Here is a 13,561-nt window from a genome sequence, read left to right as displayed (position 1 = left end):
CCGATATCATTGTTGCTCTATCCCGTCGCTGAGTTTGAGAAGAACATCTCATGTTTTGCGACCTCAACGGCGTCAACCCAGCTCGATTGAATCCCGGCGGTGCCCTTGTAGATGATGGCGGGCGGCAATACCTCACCAGAAGCGCATACGCAAGCCAGCAGCGTTACCCATTCTCTGTTGCCATCCTGTATCGCCGCCTTGATCTCTCCCGACGCCCACAGTGCCTTAGAAAAGACGCGCTTTGTGCGGTTTGTGATGCCGATGAAGAAGCCCTTCTCATCCATATTGTAGGTATTGCGCGCGTCAACGTCGTACTCTCGCATTTTCGAATGCAACAAGTCGAAGTATAGACTGTATCTTTCTTCTGAATCAGCGTTGTGACGTTTGCGATCAATCCCGGTGCTCCATTTGATGGGGAGCTCGTCGGCATGGCGATGCAGAAAGCGGGAAACCCAGGCTGTGGAAACCTCATTTTTAACTATCGTCGCCGCGAAATTTTGTATCATTTCACGCGTAGGAGGAAGCCCTTGGCGAGTACAACGTTCTATGTATAGCACAAGTTCATGCTCTTGTTGTAGGTTGAGATTTTGGCGGTCTTGGGCAGCTTGTTTGACTTTAGACGGTTGTGCGCCTTTGTGCCGTCGCGACAGCGTCGTTCGATTAACTCTATATATTTTTGCAACTTAGCGGTACGAGAATTTATCTCCAGCCTCACGCGATTCAATATATTCAATCGCTTCTTGAATCAGATCCATGGTTGTGGAGTTACGACGCGTCAAAGGTGGGTGGGTTCACAATGCGGCAGTTTGGTGGGGTGGCTCGTTGACTGTACTGGCTCGTTGGCTGCGCACGGATAGTAGGTTAGGTTAGGTTAGGCGTTGCAGGACCGATGAGCTCAGCTCATGTCAAGTCAAGTCAGCATCAAATGCAAGGCAGCCAGCACAGTCTGTGGCGTCAAAAAGTAATGGGTTAAAATGGGATGTAGTGTGTGACTCTAGATATATAGTATATATATATATATATATGTGGGGGCTAAAAGGGCATGCAACGTGAGCCCGTAAGTATTGTTGTCTCTGACAGAAAAAAAACCCCCCGTGTGTGTTGGTTCAAAGGTAGTTATTTGCATCACGGCCAATATGCTTGGATATAAAGCTATGGATTGGAGTTGAACGTATATATCTATATTGATGATGATAATATCAAAGCCAAAGGGAACCTCCCATACAGAGTCGCTCTACAGCGAGAACAAAGGATAGTAGTAGGGGGGGGAGAGGGAGGGAGGGTATATAACATATTCTGTGAAACAGATACACACACAAAGGGGAAAAAAAAGGGGGGGTTTCCACCATGCTTTCCATGCTCCTTGGCAAACGGCCATTGAGAAAACAGAAATAAACGAACAAACAAACAACCTCCAAATGAATCAAGCAAACCCCCCAGAATCACAAGTCTTTTTTCTTTCATTCATTCATTCGTTCATTCATTCAATCATCGATGCAGCTCCCTAGACGCACGATCCAACCGTCTCACAACGGAACCAAGCACCACCTTCAACAAGCCATGAGCGGTAAGTCTCTGGCCGTCATCGCCGCTAAACGGGACTGTATCGACGATATCGCGGAGATTGTCGTCGCGAGCCAGCTCTGCGAGTCCGTCGTCGAGCTGCTTGAGGTGCTCGCGGGCCCCGGGTTCACGACCGACCTGGAAGAACTGGATGCCGACTTGCCAGGCGGGGGCGTCGAGCTTGTCGAGTTTCTTGGCGGCTTGGATAATTGCGGATTCGACGTCGTCCGAGGGCTCGCCGTCGGTGATGACGATGATGTTGATGGGTTTGGTCTTGTCGTCTTGCTCGTAGCGCTGCAGGTACGGCTTGAGGATCTTGTGTAGGTGCTGGCCTGTGGGCGTGGCGCCGCCCGGGCGCACTGTCTGGAAGATTTCGAGAATGGTGCTCGGGCTGGTGATGTGCTTGTATAGAGATGAGTCTGGGTGGTTGAGAAAGTAAATGTCGATGCCGTCTTCGTCGTGCGCAGTGCAGATGGGCGTGATGGCTGCGAGGGCTTCTTGCGTCTCGCGCCATGAACGGCCTGCCATGGATCCCGAGTCGTCGATTAGGAAGACAGTGTCAAAGGTCCGGAGGAAGGCGTAGGGATCAGAGTCTGATGTTGCTGCTGGCGAGGACGCTTGAAGTGCGCTCGTGTTTTGAGCTGGACCAGGGGTGTAGGCCGGTGGAGCGTCGTTAGACCTTGGCAAGCCCATGGCGAAGTTATCTTGATGCTTGTTAGTTGTGATATGTACAGGACAGGGATTGAGTAGTCTTACTTGGCCTTCGTGTCGCAGGTGATGAAGTAAACGGGTTAGTCGATGGCGGCGAGTAATCGTTACTCGAAGTCGACGACTTGCGCGTTGATAAAGCTCTCTTGACCTTGCTAAACATGCTTGTTGGTTGGTGTGAAGAAGACTGGGTTGGAGCGTGGTATGAAGAATGATTCAAAAAGGCAGAGGGGGTGGCGCAGTGGTGTGAAGAAAGTGAAAGCGACATGGAGCAAAGACTAGCAGACGTGGCAAAGCAAACCAGGTACGATTGGTAAGGGCTTCAGATGAGGCGATCCGTGCTTGAATGCAGGAGCATGTTGTCCCACGGTTTGGGTGTAAACGCTTTATAACACTGCATACACTGCGTGCCCTGTGCCGCTCTGCCTCGTTGTAAGCCTGAAGTAACTCATCCATCACGCACCCGCTAGTTTCAGTAAAAGAACAAACCTGCCGCGCATTCCGAGTGCGTCAGGGTCTTTCTTGACCCTGAGGGTTGTGGCTGTGTACGCCGGGCTGAGCAAACTTGCTACTCGGGGCCAATCATGCAGCTGCACAGCCGACAATGAACGTGACATTATTCGCCCTGTATCGCGCCACTGTCATTTGATCTATCAGCATTAAAAGAAATGCTTTAGCGCACACACAAATCATCCATTCAACATCGCTTAGAGGTAGCTTGCATACTAGAGTCGTGGTACCGAGTACAGTCTTCCCGCTTTGGTGGCAACCTTCCTTTTTGGTCTGCCCGAGGGATCAGGCATACAACAAGGCAGCATGTCCTTCCTCGGATTCTATTTTCAAATGCGCCGTCTCTAAAGCGCAAGACAGGTGGTGAGCGTCGAGCTTAAGGCAATTTGATGGTGCGCAGATTCCACAACAGCTGCCAGGCTGAAGCGGGGTGGCACAGTATAAGGCCTGAGAAGCTCGCTAGACGCAGAAAAGGCATCCAAGATTAGACCTATACAGGCCTAGTAGGCCTCAGCATGGCCAACTCCTCAATGCCCATCCCTTGCCGTCCAGTCTCGCTCCCTAGCCATGAACAAATCCCTTGCCGCCACGTGCCTGGCAAGGCAACCACTCGGCGTTCTTTGATGTCCTTTGCGCGCTACTCCGCTGGTAAGGATTCGGTTACCAATTGCCGATCTTGGTAGAACCCACAGCACCGGTCTCTTACACAGGTGCCAGGCGTACTCGTTGCGGTGCTTGTTCCAACATTCAGCGCAGATTCCAACATCTGGACTACCGGTGTCGAGGCTGAGCTGGCTCTGTATGAGATCGAGGAGCGGAAGTATGCGTGATCGCAGTCCGCAGTGGGCGTGGTTATGGTCGATTTGGTAGTTTGAGCATTGCCGAAGAGACGATAGCAGACGCTCAATATCTCCAAGATAGTATGTTGGCTCGGTGTTGTCGTAGATCTTGCCCTGCAACCGCACGGTATCGATCTTGCAGAAGAACCGGACCATTTCTCCAAGCTGGAACGAGTCACATTGCAGCGACGTATCGTAGCCTAGCTTGCACTGCCGTTCGCCAGAGGTGTACAACTTCAGGAAATGCGACTGCAGGGAGTTGATTGTCTCGAGAAGGTACTCTCGCCGTTGAATCAGCTCGTCCTCGACACCATTGGGCATGTCCCACCACAATGCCTTTGTGTGGTCCTCCACTGTGCCCGGCTGCCATTGTACAGAGTCGCGCATGATCAGATGCTTCGAGTATCGCGTTACCCACGAGGGGTAGTCGAAAAGAAGGCCGACGAACAGCTTTTGCCGTATCCTCTCTTCCGTCTGTGATGCACTTGGCTTGCCTCGCAACTTGGCCTCGATCAAGTTCAGGTACTTCTTCTTCTGGACGTATTTGGAAAGGCACGCGACGGCATCGAATCGGTCGGCGACAACAGCGAGGTTGGCAAGATTGGCCACGGGAGGCGATGCGGCGAGGTCGAGGCCATGAAGAGCACGCAGGAAGTCTGCGAGCAGATTTCGAATGGACGAGGTTTTGGCCACTGCTACCCGGCCAACATTGACAATGGATATGTGGGGAAGCACGTTGTCAGGCGCCTCGCTGATATCCTTGTGCCCATTCAATCTAAGCGCCTCCAGGCTCTTTGCTAGCTGCTGCCCCTCGTGGAAACGGTCACTGAGCAGGTTTTCAAAGTATCGCGAGTTTTGCTGGAGCGTCTGGGAGTCGACGCGGTAGGAGAAACGCTGGCCCGCCTCTTCCTGGGCGGCATCGAGGATGAGGTCGCCGCCTGCTGCAATGACCAGCAGCCCCTCGTCGTCTGACATGGTTCAAGTAGTGTGGGTGGTGACTGTGCAAGGCGTACTTCCTCATGGGTAGGGCCAGAACATGATGGCTTGATTTGATGGCAACTCGGCGTGGGTGAGGTGGGAGGCTGAGGTCACAGCGGGCGGGCGAAGCCTTGCCATCAGTCGGACCGGCGGCCAATAGGGGCTAGCGGGCTGCGGCTAGTGGCGCTGACCCCCCTACAGACGGCAACGCCGCCTGCACACGACTTGACGTCGCCCCGCCATGTGCATATGCGACCTGAGGTTGCTTTTGGGTCAGCAGACGGCCTGCACACTGTTACACATCACGTGCATGGCGGATACGGCGCTGAAGAGAAGAGGAAGAAGAGGGAGAAGAATGCTTTGCAGGTTTGTATTATTAATAGTCTTCCAAGTCAACCAAGAGCAAGTAAAGACAAACTTCAGACCAAAAGCAAATCTGAGATAAGGAAATGGATATGTAGTAAAAAAAAAACTCCGTGCCGCATGCCGGGTATCTTCCTTTGCGTGCAAAGGCCATGTATCTGAACACCATACTGAACGCTCAACCAAAATCAATAGTCTCTAGAGACCCTCGGCGTCCCGGGTGACGGGCGCTCGCTCAAACAAAGGAAAATCGTGGAATCGACTGCCATGGCGGCATGGTGGACGTGTGTAATATTATGCAAAGTGGTGGATGTCGACGACAGACAGCCAGTGGGGTGGTGGTACAACAAGAGTGCCTGTCAGCACATGCGAGTGGGCAGCTTCATGCGCATCCACTCGTCGCCGACAATGGCATGGCCGACGCGCGAGTCGTAGAACTGGCGTTGGCGCTGGGCGCGCTCAGCGTAGCTCAGGCGGTGCTTGTGCAAGCGGCCCTTGGAGTCGCGCATGTACTCGTACTTTTGCTCGCCCTGGACAGCAGTTAGCACGAGGCTTGTGTGGCAGAACCAAGGGCGGGCGAGTACTCACGATAATCTCCCATAGTTGCTGCTCCTCTGGGTTCATGCGGCAGTAGTAGACGGGCCGCGGGAGGGGCTTCTCCCCGCTGAGCCGGCTCGACAGACTGTCGACGCTGGAGCGTATCGACAGAACCATGTTGAGACGCGTAGCAGGCGTGCGTGTGTGGGGTTGGTGGATGGGGTTATTGTATGCGCTGGCGGGCGAGGGGGAAGGCTGTGCAGCTGGAGCGGCCAAGTGCGGGCGTGATGGCAATGGAGAGAAGCAAGTGCATAAAGCGAGGAAATAAATGCGCGGGTGTCAGGTAAGAAGAGAGCACAATGTCCAGGCGCGCGGGTGGGCCGTGGCGGGCGTCTCTGTTTGGTGGGAATGCGGGCGCAGTGTTTTTAATCGCGCACACCGGAGGGCGAAACCGGCACTGCGTGGGAGGCGTGGGCGGCAGGCAGATGTTGGCGTGTTTGTTGGTAATGGCAGCGCTGTCAGCGGGCCGCCCGACGATATATATCCAGCCCGCAGAGGGTCGCGGGCGCCGCCGTGATAGGGGACGGCGACGGCGCTGGGGGTTGCGTGCAGAGCCCGTGGTAATTTGCTGATTGCCCTACGCAGCGGATTGACGGCGTCCAAGACAACGCCGAGCAACCGACTCGTCCGAAACGCAGCGCAAGACGCAGTCGGGGCGCCGTCGATCAGCGTACAAGAGATGCACAATCGTTGTTGAAACATTGCATCGCCCGCCGCGCAGGGCTTGGCCGACCACGCTGCGCAGCCGCTTTGCGCGGCGCCCAGAAACGCGGAGGCTTGTCGCGACAAGAGGGCGGACGGTCGGGGGCTTAAGTAGCCCAGCACGCACTCGTTGCGGCGCGCAGCCTGGAGATCTGCACGCCTCCAAGGCCCTTGGCGGGGGATCGACAGGTCAGCGTGCGGGTTGAGATGAGGCCGTGTACATCCAGTACACCATGCGCAGTCCGAACACCAGTGTGCACGAACAGCCTGGGCGGTGCGCCATCCCGCCCTTTTCATGCCTCCCACTGCCCTCCTCCTCGACTCGTCTTGGCATCCATCGCTGAAACCCTGACAAGCCTAGGCCCCGTGAGGTACATGACTTCACACTTGCTTCTCTCAGGGGCTCAAGAGCTGCTCCCTGCCGTCGCCCTTCATGCAACGCCATCGTCAGTCGCCCGCCGTTGCAAGTCCTCGCTGCCCGCCAGGCCTCGACTGGCCGTCCCATGGTATATGAGCCATCTGCCATCCTCCGGGCCGCCCCATTCGTATTTCTTTTGGTCAACAGTCCCGCCCGCTTCCACACTGCCCACTGGGACGCAACGCTGAGCTACTGCAGCAGATACATTGGTCGCACGACGTTGCAAACTACACACCCACGCCGGTACACGGCCACGGCGACGGAGCTTGAGGCGGACCATCTTACAAAAGTCCGCTCCGTTTCCGTGGGCGCATGTTCCATACTTTGCCTCCTACCCAACCAGAACCAAGCGAATGCATACGCAGCCAACTCCATCCACCGGGGGCTGTGTGCCAATACCAATGACAAACTGTGCTTTCCGGCACCTTCCGTCACGATTCTGCCTCGACCGCACAGCCGCGTCAACGACGTAGACGCTGCCTGCTGGCGTTGCCTGCCACTGTTGTTTTCCCCGTCTTTTCTTCTTCCTGCCACTCCATGTCTTGGAACATTGGCATCTCTGCACAAGACCGCCCGTCCCAGGAAACAAATGGAATCCGTGTCACCAATGCGTTCAATACAGTGGCAATCTCTTTCATCATGGACGATCCCATCCGCAAACTCTAAATTGACCAGGTGCTGACGTTGCAATCAATCACTCAACTTGGCACTCGTCCTGCGCCGCTTCGAGAAAGAGACCATGACCAGGCGTTATTCTTTTTTCTGACGTATGCCTGTGCGATGATGTGAGAATTCCCAAGTGGATTTCCGGTTAAAAGACATCATGGTAGCCGTGGCAAAGCTGGTGCTATACAAAAGGCGCATCGCCCTCTTACACCGCTTCAGTGCTGCCATTTAGAAAGTCAGTTTCAATCTGGGCAATACTTCAGACAACTGTAAAAGTCTGGAGTAGTATTGCTTCAAACTTTATTTTGTCTCCAGTAGATAACAGTTTCTTTCCTGACCTCATCTTGCTCTTGTCGCTGAAGTGTGCACATGTACAACTTGCCAAGCCCTGAAACAAACTTCTCACAGATATTCGTCATCAGGTACTTGCAGTACCTGCTCTGCATTCTTCAGTCCGACGCCCTTCAACTCCTGCATAGTCCCTCGCTCGCCATGGAGAGTGAAACTCATCACCAGCTACTTGATTCGTCCGACTCTCCCCCAGACACAGCAGCAAACTTTGTGTAAATTGGTGCCGTCAGCACTTGGACTCGAACAGAAACGCTCCAGGGTATGGCGTGAGGCCCAGAGGCAACATGAGACAGAGTGTCGTGGCGCGCTAGGGCCATAAGCTGATGTTGGGAAGAGGGCGGCCGACGTCGGAGGGGCGTCTGCGGCTTCTGGCGGGGCTCGTGGGGTAGCTTTGCACTCTTATACTCGAACCCGAGCGGGCGACATTTTCTCCAATTCGAAACATACACATTACTCGTACAAACAATGACTGCCCACAATATTGTTGTTCTCGCCGGTAAGTCGGAGCATGCAAAGTCTGCCAGCACACCGCTAAACTGCGCCCAGGTGACGGTGTCGGCCCCGAGGTGATATCATCCTCCGCGCCTTTCCTCCGCATCCGCTCACGGACATGTCTAGGTTGTTGCCGAAGCATTCAAGATCCTCAAGGTCATCGAGAAGCACACGGACAACACGTTCAACTTTCAAGAGCATCTCTTTGGGGGTGTAAGTGAGAAGCCGTGGCGTAGCGACTCTGTCATAACATCTGCAGTGCTCAATAGACGCGCACAACAACCCTCTTACCGACGAGGCGCTCAATGCCGCAAAGAACGCTGATGCCATTATCCTCGGCGCTGTCGGCGGCCCGGTACGTCATGTCACTGTCAAACGAGCGACGCCGTCTAACAAGCATGTAGAAATGGGGAACAGGCAAGGTGCGCCCCGAGCAGGGCATCCTCAAACTCCGCAAAGAACTCGGTACCTTTGGAAACCTGCGACCGTGCTTCTTCGCCTCAGACTCGCTCGTCGAGTCTTCGCCGCTCAAAGCCGAGAACGTGCGCGGCGTAAACTTCAACATCATCCGCGAACTGACGGGCGGCATTTACTTTGGCGACCGGAAAGAGGACGAGGGCGATGGCAAGGCCATGGACACGGAGCCATACAGTGTTGAAGAGATTGAGCGCGTTGTGCGTCTAGCAGGCAGTCTTGCCTCTGTCGAGGATCCGCCGGTACCCGTGTGGAGTTTGGACAAGGCCAACGTGCTTGCAACATCGAGACTGTGGAGGAAAACATTTGAGCGCATCATGAAGGACGAGTACCCGCATCTCAAGTCGGGCACCCACCTCATCGACTCGGCAGCCATGCTCATGATCAAGAACCCACGAGCGCTCAACGGTGTGGTCGTTACCAGCAATCTGTTTGGTGACATCATCAGCGACGAAGCCAGCGTTATCCCCGGTAGCTTGGGTCTGCTGCCAAGTGCCAGTCTAGGCGGTATTCCCGACGGCAAGACCAAGCTGAATGGTATCTACGAGCCTATTCATGGTAAGAAAGATAATTGCCTCCGTTGTTATATTCTCCCACTCACACCCTACAGGCTCCGCACCAGACATTGCCGGCAAGGGCATCGTCAACCCCATTGCCACCGTTCTCTCCATCAGCATGATGTTCAAGTACTCGCTGTGCCTTCCAGAGATTGCGCAAAAAATCGACGAGGCTACAAAAATCACCATCGACAAGGGCGTGCGAACCGCCGATATCGGCGGAAGCTCAACTACAAGCCAGGTCGGCGATGCCATAGCTGCGGAACTCGAGACGCTGCTAAAGTAGAGTTTGAGTTTTAAAAATAAAATAAAGTAAAATTGCATCTGAGTTTTCCAAGTCGCGCCAGCGCTTGACATTGAATCTGATGTGATTATGTTCATGTTTTGCTTTGCTATCTGGTTTGTTTCTACCAGTAAACGTGCTAACACAACGCCTTTTTTTTCTCTTTCACAATATAATACCCAAATCACCTCTGTTGGGTATATCTAATTTACATTCCTTCCTCCTTCCAAACATGTTCTTCTATTTTTCATCTGCATATTCCTCTTTATACGTACATTCAGCACAGGGGCAAAACATAATATTACCTATAACCATGTACACCTATGACTATACCTGAATAAGACAGTGTGGAATCTTATATATCAACTCCTACTCCTACATACTAACACACCACTATACCTACATATATATCCAAGCGTATCAGCATATCTTACTCACACTAATATATATATATATATATATATATAGCGTGAATAGTAGATAGATTAATAAATAAATACAAGAATAAATCAAGGTGCAAGCTAGAAAATACCTACAGAAACCAAATAGTCCTTTTTTTTTTACAATGCAAAGACTTGACTTGACTTGGACAGTTTATCGGTTCAGACTGGAAATCTACGTCTGGCTGGAATTATGAGAGAAGAATGGGAACAAGAAAGAGAAAGAGAGAAAGAGAGAAAGAGAGAAAGAGAGGGGAGGAGGAGAAAAACATGAGTCGGGGTTGAAATAGCAGACACACTATACTATGTACTATGTACTAGTAAATGCTATGTATGCTGTTTCTAGGAGTATATATATATATATATACCATGTAGACTATGTGCATGTGTAGTAATAATGATAACAATAACAACAATAAGAACAATCAGGTTTTTTTTGTTTCAGCAGAAAAAGGAAAAACAGAACAGAACAGAACAAAATAGAACAGAATAGAATGAACAAAGCTGTTGAATGACATTACTGTACCTCTGTTTCTTGTATCCACACACACACATACACACATACACACATACACACATACACACATACACACATACACACATACACACATACACACATACACACAAGAAACTGTTCATCGTAAAAAAAGGGGGGGGGCAGATAACACATGCCTCGTCATGCTCATCCCCCACGATTCCTCTCACGTCGGTGCCCTCAACCCCGTCAACCCGGGCATTCCCTGCTCAAGCTCCACCCGCACCGCCTGCTCCGTCTTCTCCTCGACCATGACACCGCCGCCATCGCTACTGGAGCGCGCACTAGCAGACCTACTGCGCGAGCGGTGTTCACCGGGCGGACTCAAGCTGCGGAGGCGCTCGATGGGCACGCGTTTCTGCAGGCGACTTGCGGCCGTGGGATCGAGTTCTGCAATGGCGACGGGAGTGGCGATGCTGAGGAGCTCGCCGATGGCGCCGAGGTCTTTGTCGAGGGGGTAGAGGGATGTGGAGTCTGTTGAGTTGTGCTGTTGCTGTGTATGCGCTAGATTCTGATTCTGATTCTGATTCTGTTGCTGAAGGAGATGAATTTTCGGCATGGGCATAACAGCCAACTCAGCGAGCCAGCGCTTCGCCAGCCAGCGTTTCGTCCTAGACCAAGACCCGAATTCCTCGGCGGCAGGATCATAGTCTTTTCCTAGTTTGACTTTGTCTTTGCCGAACCAGCGTGTGACAAGGCGCCATTTTACGTTTGCCCACCACCCGACGGGCACCACGTCGTCGCGGGGCCCGCCGCGCGTCCACAGCGTGGCGTGGTCGGTTGATAGCTCGTGGTACAGCGATTCGTAGACGCCGCGACGCATGGGGTTTTGGCGCTGGCTCGCCAGGTTGTGCTTGACGGCGTACCAGAGGATGAGGACGACGAGGAGAACAGGGACCGAGGTGATGAACCACCATTTTATGTCGGGCATGCTGTCAAAGGTGGACACGTTCATGCCGAAGAAGCCGACGGTAAATGTGAGGGGGAGGAAGCTGTAAGTCGTGGTTCAGCACTATCAAGTTTGGCCATGGTGGTCACACGTACATGAAGGTGATCCAGCTCAAGCGCCACATGCTGAGTCCCAGTTGCAGCGAGTGCCGCGCATCTCTGATGCCCACGCTCTTGTACATGAGATCTGACAGAGACGAAGTGGGCAGCATAACGTCTCGCTCCCACTGTCCCGTCAGCTTTTCGATTTCGTCTGGCGCGGAGCCGAGCCAGGGCTGGCCCGAGGATTCCTTGGGGTTGGTGCCAGCAAGATCATGCAGATGGCTCACCATTTCCTTGACCACGTCGAGATGGATATAGATGAGGCGCTCGACTTTGAGCCATTGCGCGCTGTTTTTCCAGAGTTCAGGGGCGCGCGACTCGTCGGCGGGGTTTTCGTAGACTGGGACGGTTAGTACAGCGGGTTCCTACAAGGTTCCAACAAAAGACTTACTCTTGTCTTCCAAGATTCCGACGTGTGTTTCACACGCAGACATGAACCTCTGCCAATTATACGCCAACGCCTTGAAGACGTCTTGGAGGATAAAATCCATGCACTCTGCCGTCAACGTCTGGTCATTATCCGTGGGCAGGTAAAACGACAAACGTCTCCATCTCGACTCTAGCTCCTGTCTCGCGCCGATCAGAGTATCTTTAACAGAGCCCGTAACCGAGTTCTCAAACAGGATAATCGTATTACCGTTATCGAGAGACCTCAGCTTGGGAATGTACTTTTCTTGATGCTCGTTAGCGTCAACATTTCCATAGCTCTTCTTCAGTCGCATGTACTCCTCCCATGCCTCGTCGTCATATGGATTGGGAATATCAGGATCGACCGCCTGTCCTGGCATGCCGTCGCTCAACTGCACATAGACACTGAGCCGTTGCACATACACGTCAAAACCATACCGCGGCTGATCCTCCTGATCATAGTGATTAAGCTCCATAATAGACTTGTTATTGTTAAAAGGGAGGCGCGTATTTCGGTCGTACGGCTTGAGATAATCCACACCAAAGGCTGCACGTGATATTCCTCGCCAAGGATCACGTGAAGCACGGAAAGTCCTGCCATTGAGCACAGGCTTACCGCCGCGTTGTTGGGATCTTTCGTAGCGTGCCCAGTGCCCAAAATTTGTGCCGACGAGTTCGTCGTTGGCATCAATGTTGAACTTGCGGAGCAGGAAGCGCGTCGCCCAACTCGCGTTCTGGACGTGGATTACGCGTAGGGCTGCCTGCGCGGCGAGATCCTCCTTGCGGTAGAACCGACGAAGGCTGTCGATGTCGCAGAATTCCTGGGCTACAATCTTCCTCCTTCCGGCCGAGTGTTCTTTGGCGACATAGTCTATGAGCAACACGCGACCCTGCTGCCAGCTGTCCTTGGTCCACGGCTGGCGCCATTCGAGGTTTGGACTGTGCTTGCGGCGATGGCCAAAGGTGGCTTTCCGCGCTTCGAAAGCCTGTGACCGAGAACTTTCCGGGCTGCTGGATTCGTATGCAGACGTGGGAAACGTTGGTGAGGCTGCTCTAAACGTTAGCAATCGTTCCGAGCAGTGATTCGCGGCTTTCTCCAACGTAGCGACTAGGCCGAGACCATGGAGTAGGGATCAGGGTCCAACAACAATTGTAGTCATTCTCCATGAACAGCTGCCAACCCTCGTCTTCCTTCTCTTCTCTTCTCAGGACGACTTACTCTCCATATCGTCGAGTTCACGTCTCGGTCGCCCTGCGGGAGCTGCCGCTGTATCCTCTATAGTAATCGGCGGAGGCTGGGGCGGGGAAGGTGGTCCCGCATCGGAAGATGTCAGATTAGACATGATGCACCAGAAGATTCCTTCAGTCACTGGGGTTGCGGCGCCTTGGCCTGCTTAGGCCTCGTTCAAGGATCGGTAGAGGAAGGTGGAGTGTGCGACAATGACCCAGCGCAGCGGAAGACCAGCATCAAACGTGGTGGGAAAAGACGACACATGGGATGGCAAAGCGCAAAAGCCATGTCAAGATGGATGATAATAATAATATGTCTCTATTGCGCGCGCCTGACCGCAGTGTTGTCTGCCTGTAGTGGCTGATACCATAAGGCTGACCACCTGCAGCCTCCACA

At 53.2% G+C, this 13,561-nt stretch overlaps 7 protein-coding genes across 7 annotated transcripts; 1 reads left to right on the top strand and 6 right to left on the bottom strand.

Moving 5' to 3' along the window:
- Positions 1-17: 17 nt before the first annotated feature.
- On the bottom strand, positions 18-323 carry SETTUDRAFT_20854 (uncharacterized protein; the record flags this gene model as incomplete). The annotated part of the gene is made up of 1 exon (XM_008028750.1): positions 18-323. One exon carries the CDS (start codon positions 321-323, stop codon positions 18-20), a length of 306 nt encoding a protein of 101 aa, XP_008026941.1.
- Positions 324-683, bottom strand: SETTUDRAFT_67708 (uncharacterized protein; the record flags this gene model as incomplete). Its single annotated transcript, XM_008028923.1, has 1 exon — positions 324-683. A coding segment is annotated over one exon (360 nt), but the record flags the coding sequence as incomplete, so codon positions are not given.
- Positions 684-1,488: 805 nt separating this feature from the next.
- On the bottom strand, positions 1,489-2,368 carry SETTUDRAFT_82057 (uncharacterized protein; the record flags this gene model as incomplete). The annotated part of the gene is made up of 2 exons (XM_008028931.2): positions 1,489-2,267; positions 2,296-2,368. Coding segments are annotated over 2 exons (852 nt in total), but the record flags the coding sequence as incomplete, so codon positions are not given.
- Positions 2,369-3,308: 940 nt separating this feature from the next.
- Positions 3,309-4,595, bottom strand: SETTUDRAFT_91725 (uncharacterized protein; the record flags this gene model as incomplete). Its single annotated transcript, XM_008029567.1, has 1 exon — positions 3,309-4,595. The coding sequence occupies one exon, from the start codon at positions 4,593-4,595 to the stop codon at positions 3,309-3,311; it is 1,287 nt and encodes a 428-aa protein (XP_008027758.1).
- Positions 4,596-4,948: 353 nt separating this feature from the next.
- Positions 4,949-6,115, bottom strand: SETTUDRAFT_164005 (uncharacterized protein). Its single transcript, XM_008029566.1, has 2 exons — positions 5,550-6,115; positions 4,949-5,491 (listed from the first exon to the last, which is right to left on the bottom strand). The coding sequence occupies exons 1-2, from the start codon at positions 5,673-5,675 to the stop codon at positions 5,321-5,323; spliced, it is 297 nt and encodes a 98-aa protein (XP_008027757.1). The 5' UTR covers positions 5,676-6,115; the 3' UTR covers positions 4,949-5,320.
- A 2,004-nt stretch (positions 6,116-8,119) lies between these two features.
- SETTUDRAFT_172234 (uncharacterized protein) lies at positions 8,120-9,553 on the top strand. The gene is made up of 6 exons (XM_008029565.1): positions 8,120-8,191; positions 8,242-8,261; positions 8,314-8,400; positions 8,447-8,542; positions 8,592-9,219; positions 9,272-9,553. The coding sequence occupies exons 1-6, from the start codon at positions 8,161-8,163 to the stop codon at positions 9,502-9,504; spliced, it is 1,095 nt and encodes a 364-aa protein (XP_008027756.1). The 5' UTR covers positions 8,120-8,160; the 3' UTR covers positions 9,505-9,553.
- Positions 9,554-10,611: 1,058 nt separating this feature from the next.
- SETTUDRAFT_179819 (uncharacterized protein) lies at positions 10,612-13,289 on the bottom strand. Its single transcript, XM_008029564.1, has 4 exons — positions 13,154-13,289; positions 11,918-12,982; positions 11,521-11,866; positions 10,612-11,468 (listed from the first exon to the last, which is right to left on the bottom strand). Exons 1-4 carry the CDS (start codon positions 13,275-13,277, stop codon positions 10,643-10,645), a joined length of 2,361 nt encoding a protein of 786 aa, XP_008027755.1. The 5' UTR covers positions 13,278-13,289; the 3' UTR covers positions 10,612-10,642.
- Between the last annotated feature and the right edge of the window lie 272 nt (positions 13,290-13,561).

This window comes from Exserohilum turcica (genome assembly GCF_000359705.1).
Source record: "Exserohilum turcica Et28A unplaced genomic scaffold SETTUscaffold_3, whole genome shotgun sequence".
In the NCBI taxonomy this organism is placed as follows: Eukaryota; Fungi; Ascomycota; class Dothideomycetes; order Pleosporales; family Pleosporaceae; genus Exserohilum; species Exserohilum turcicum.
The sequence above is the reverse complement of the archived record's forward strand: the minus strand, read 5'-3'. Positions and strand labels throughout refer to the sequence as shown.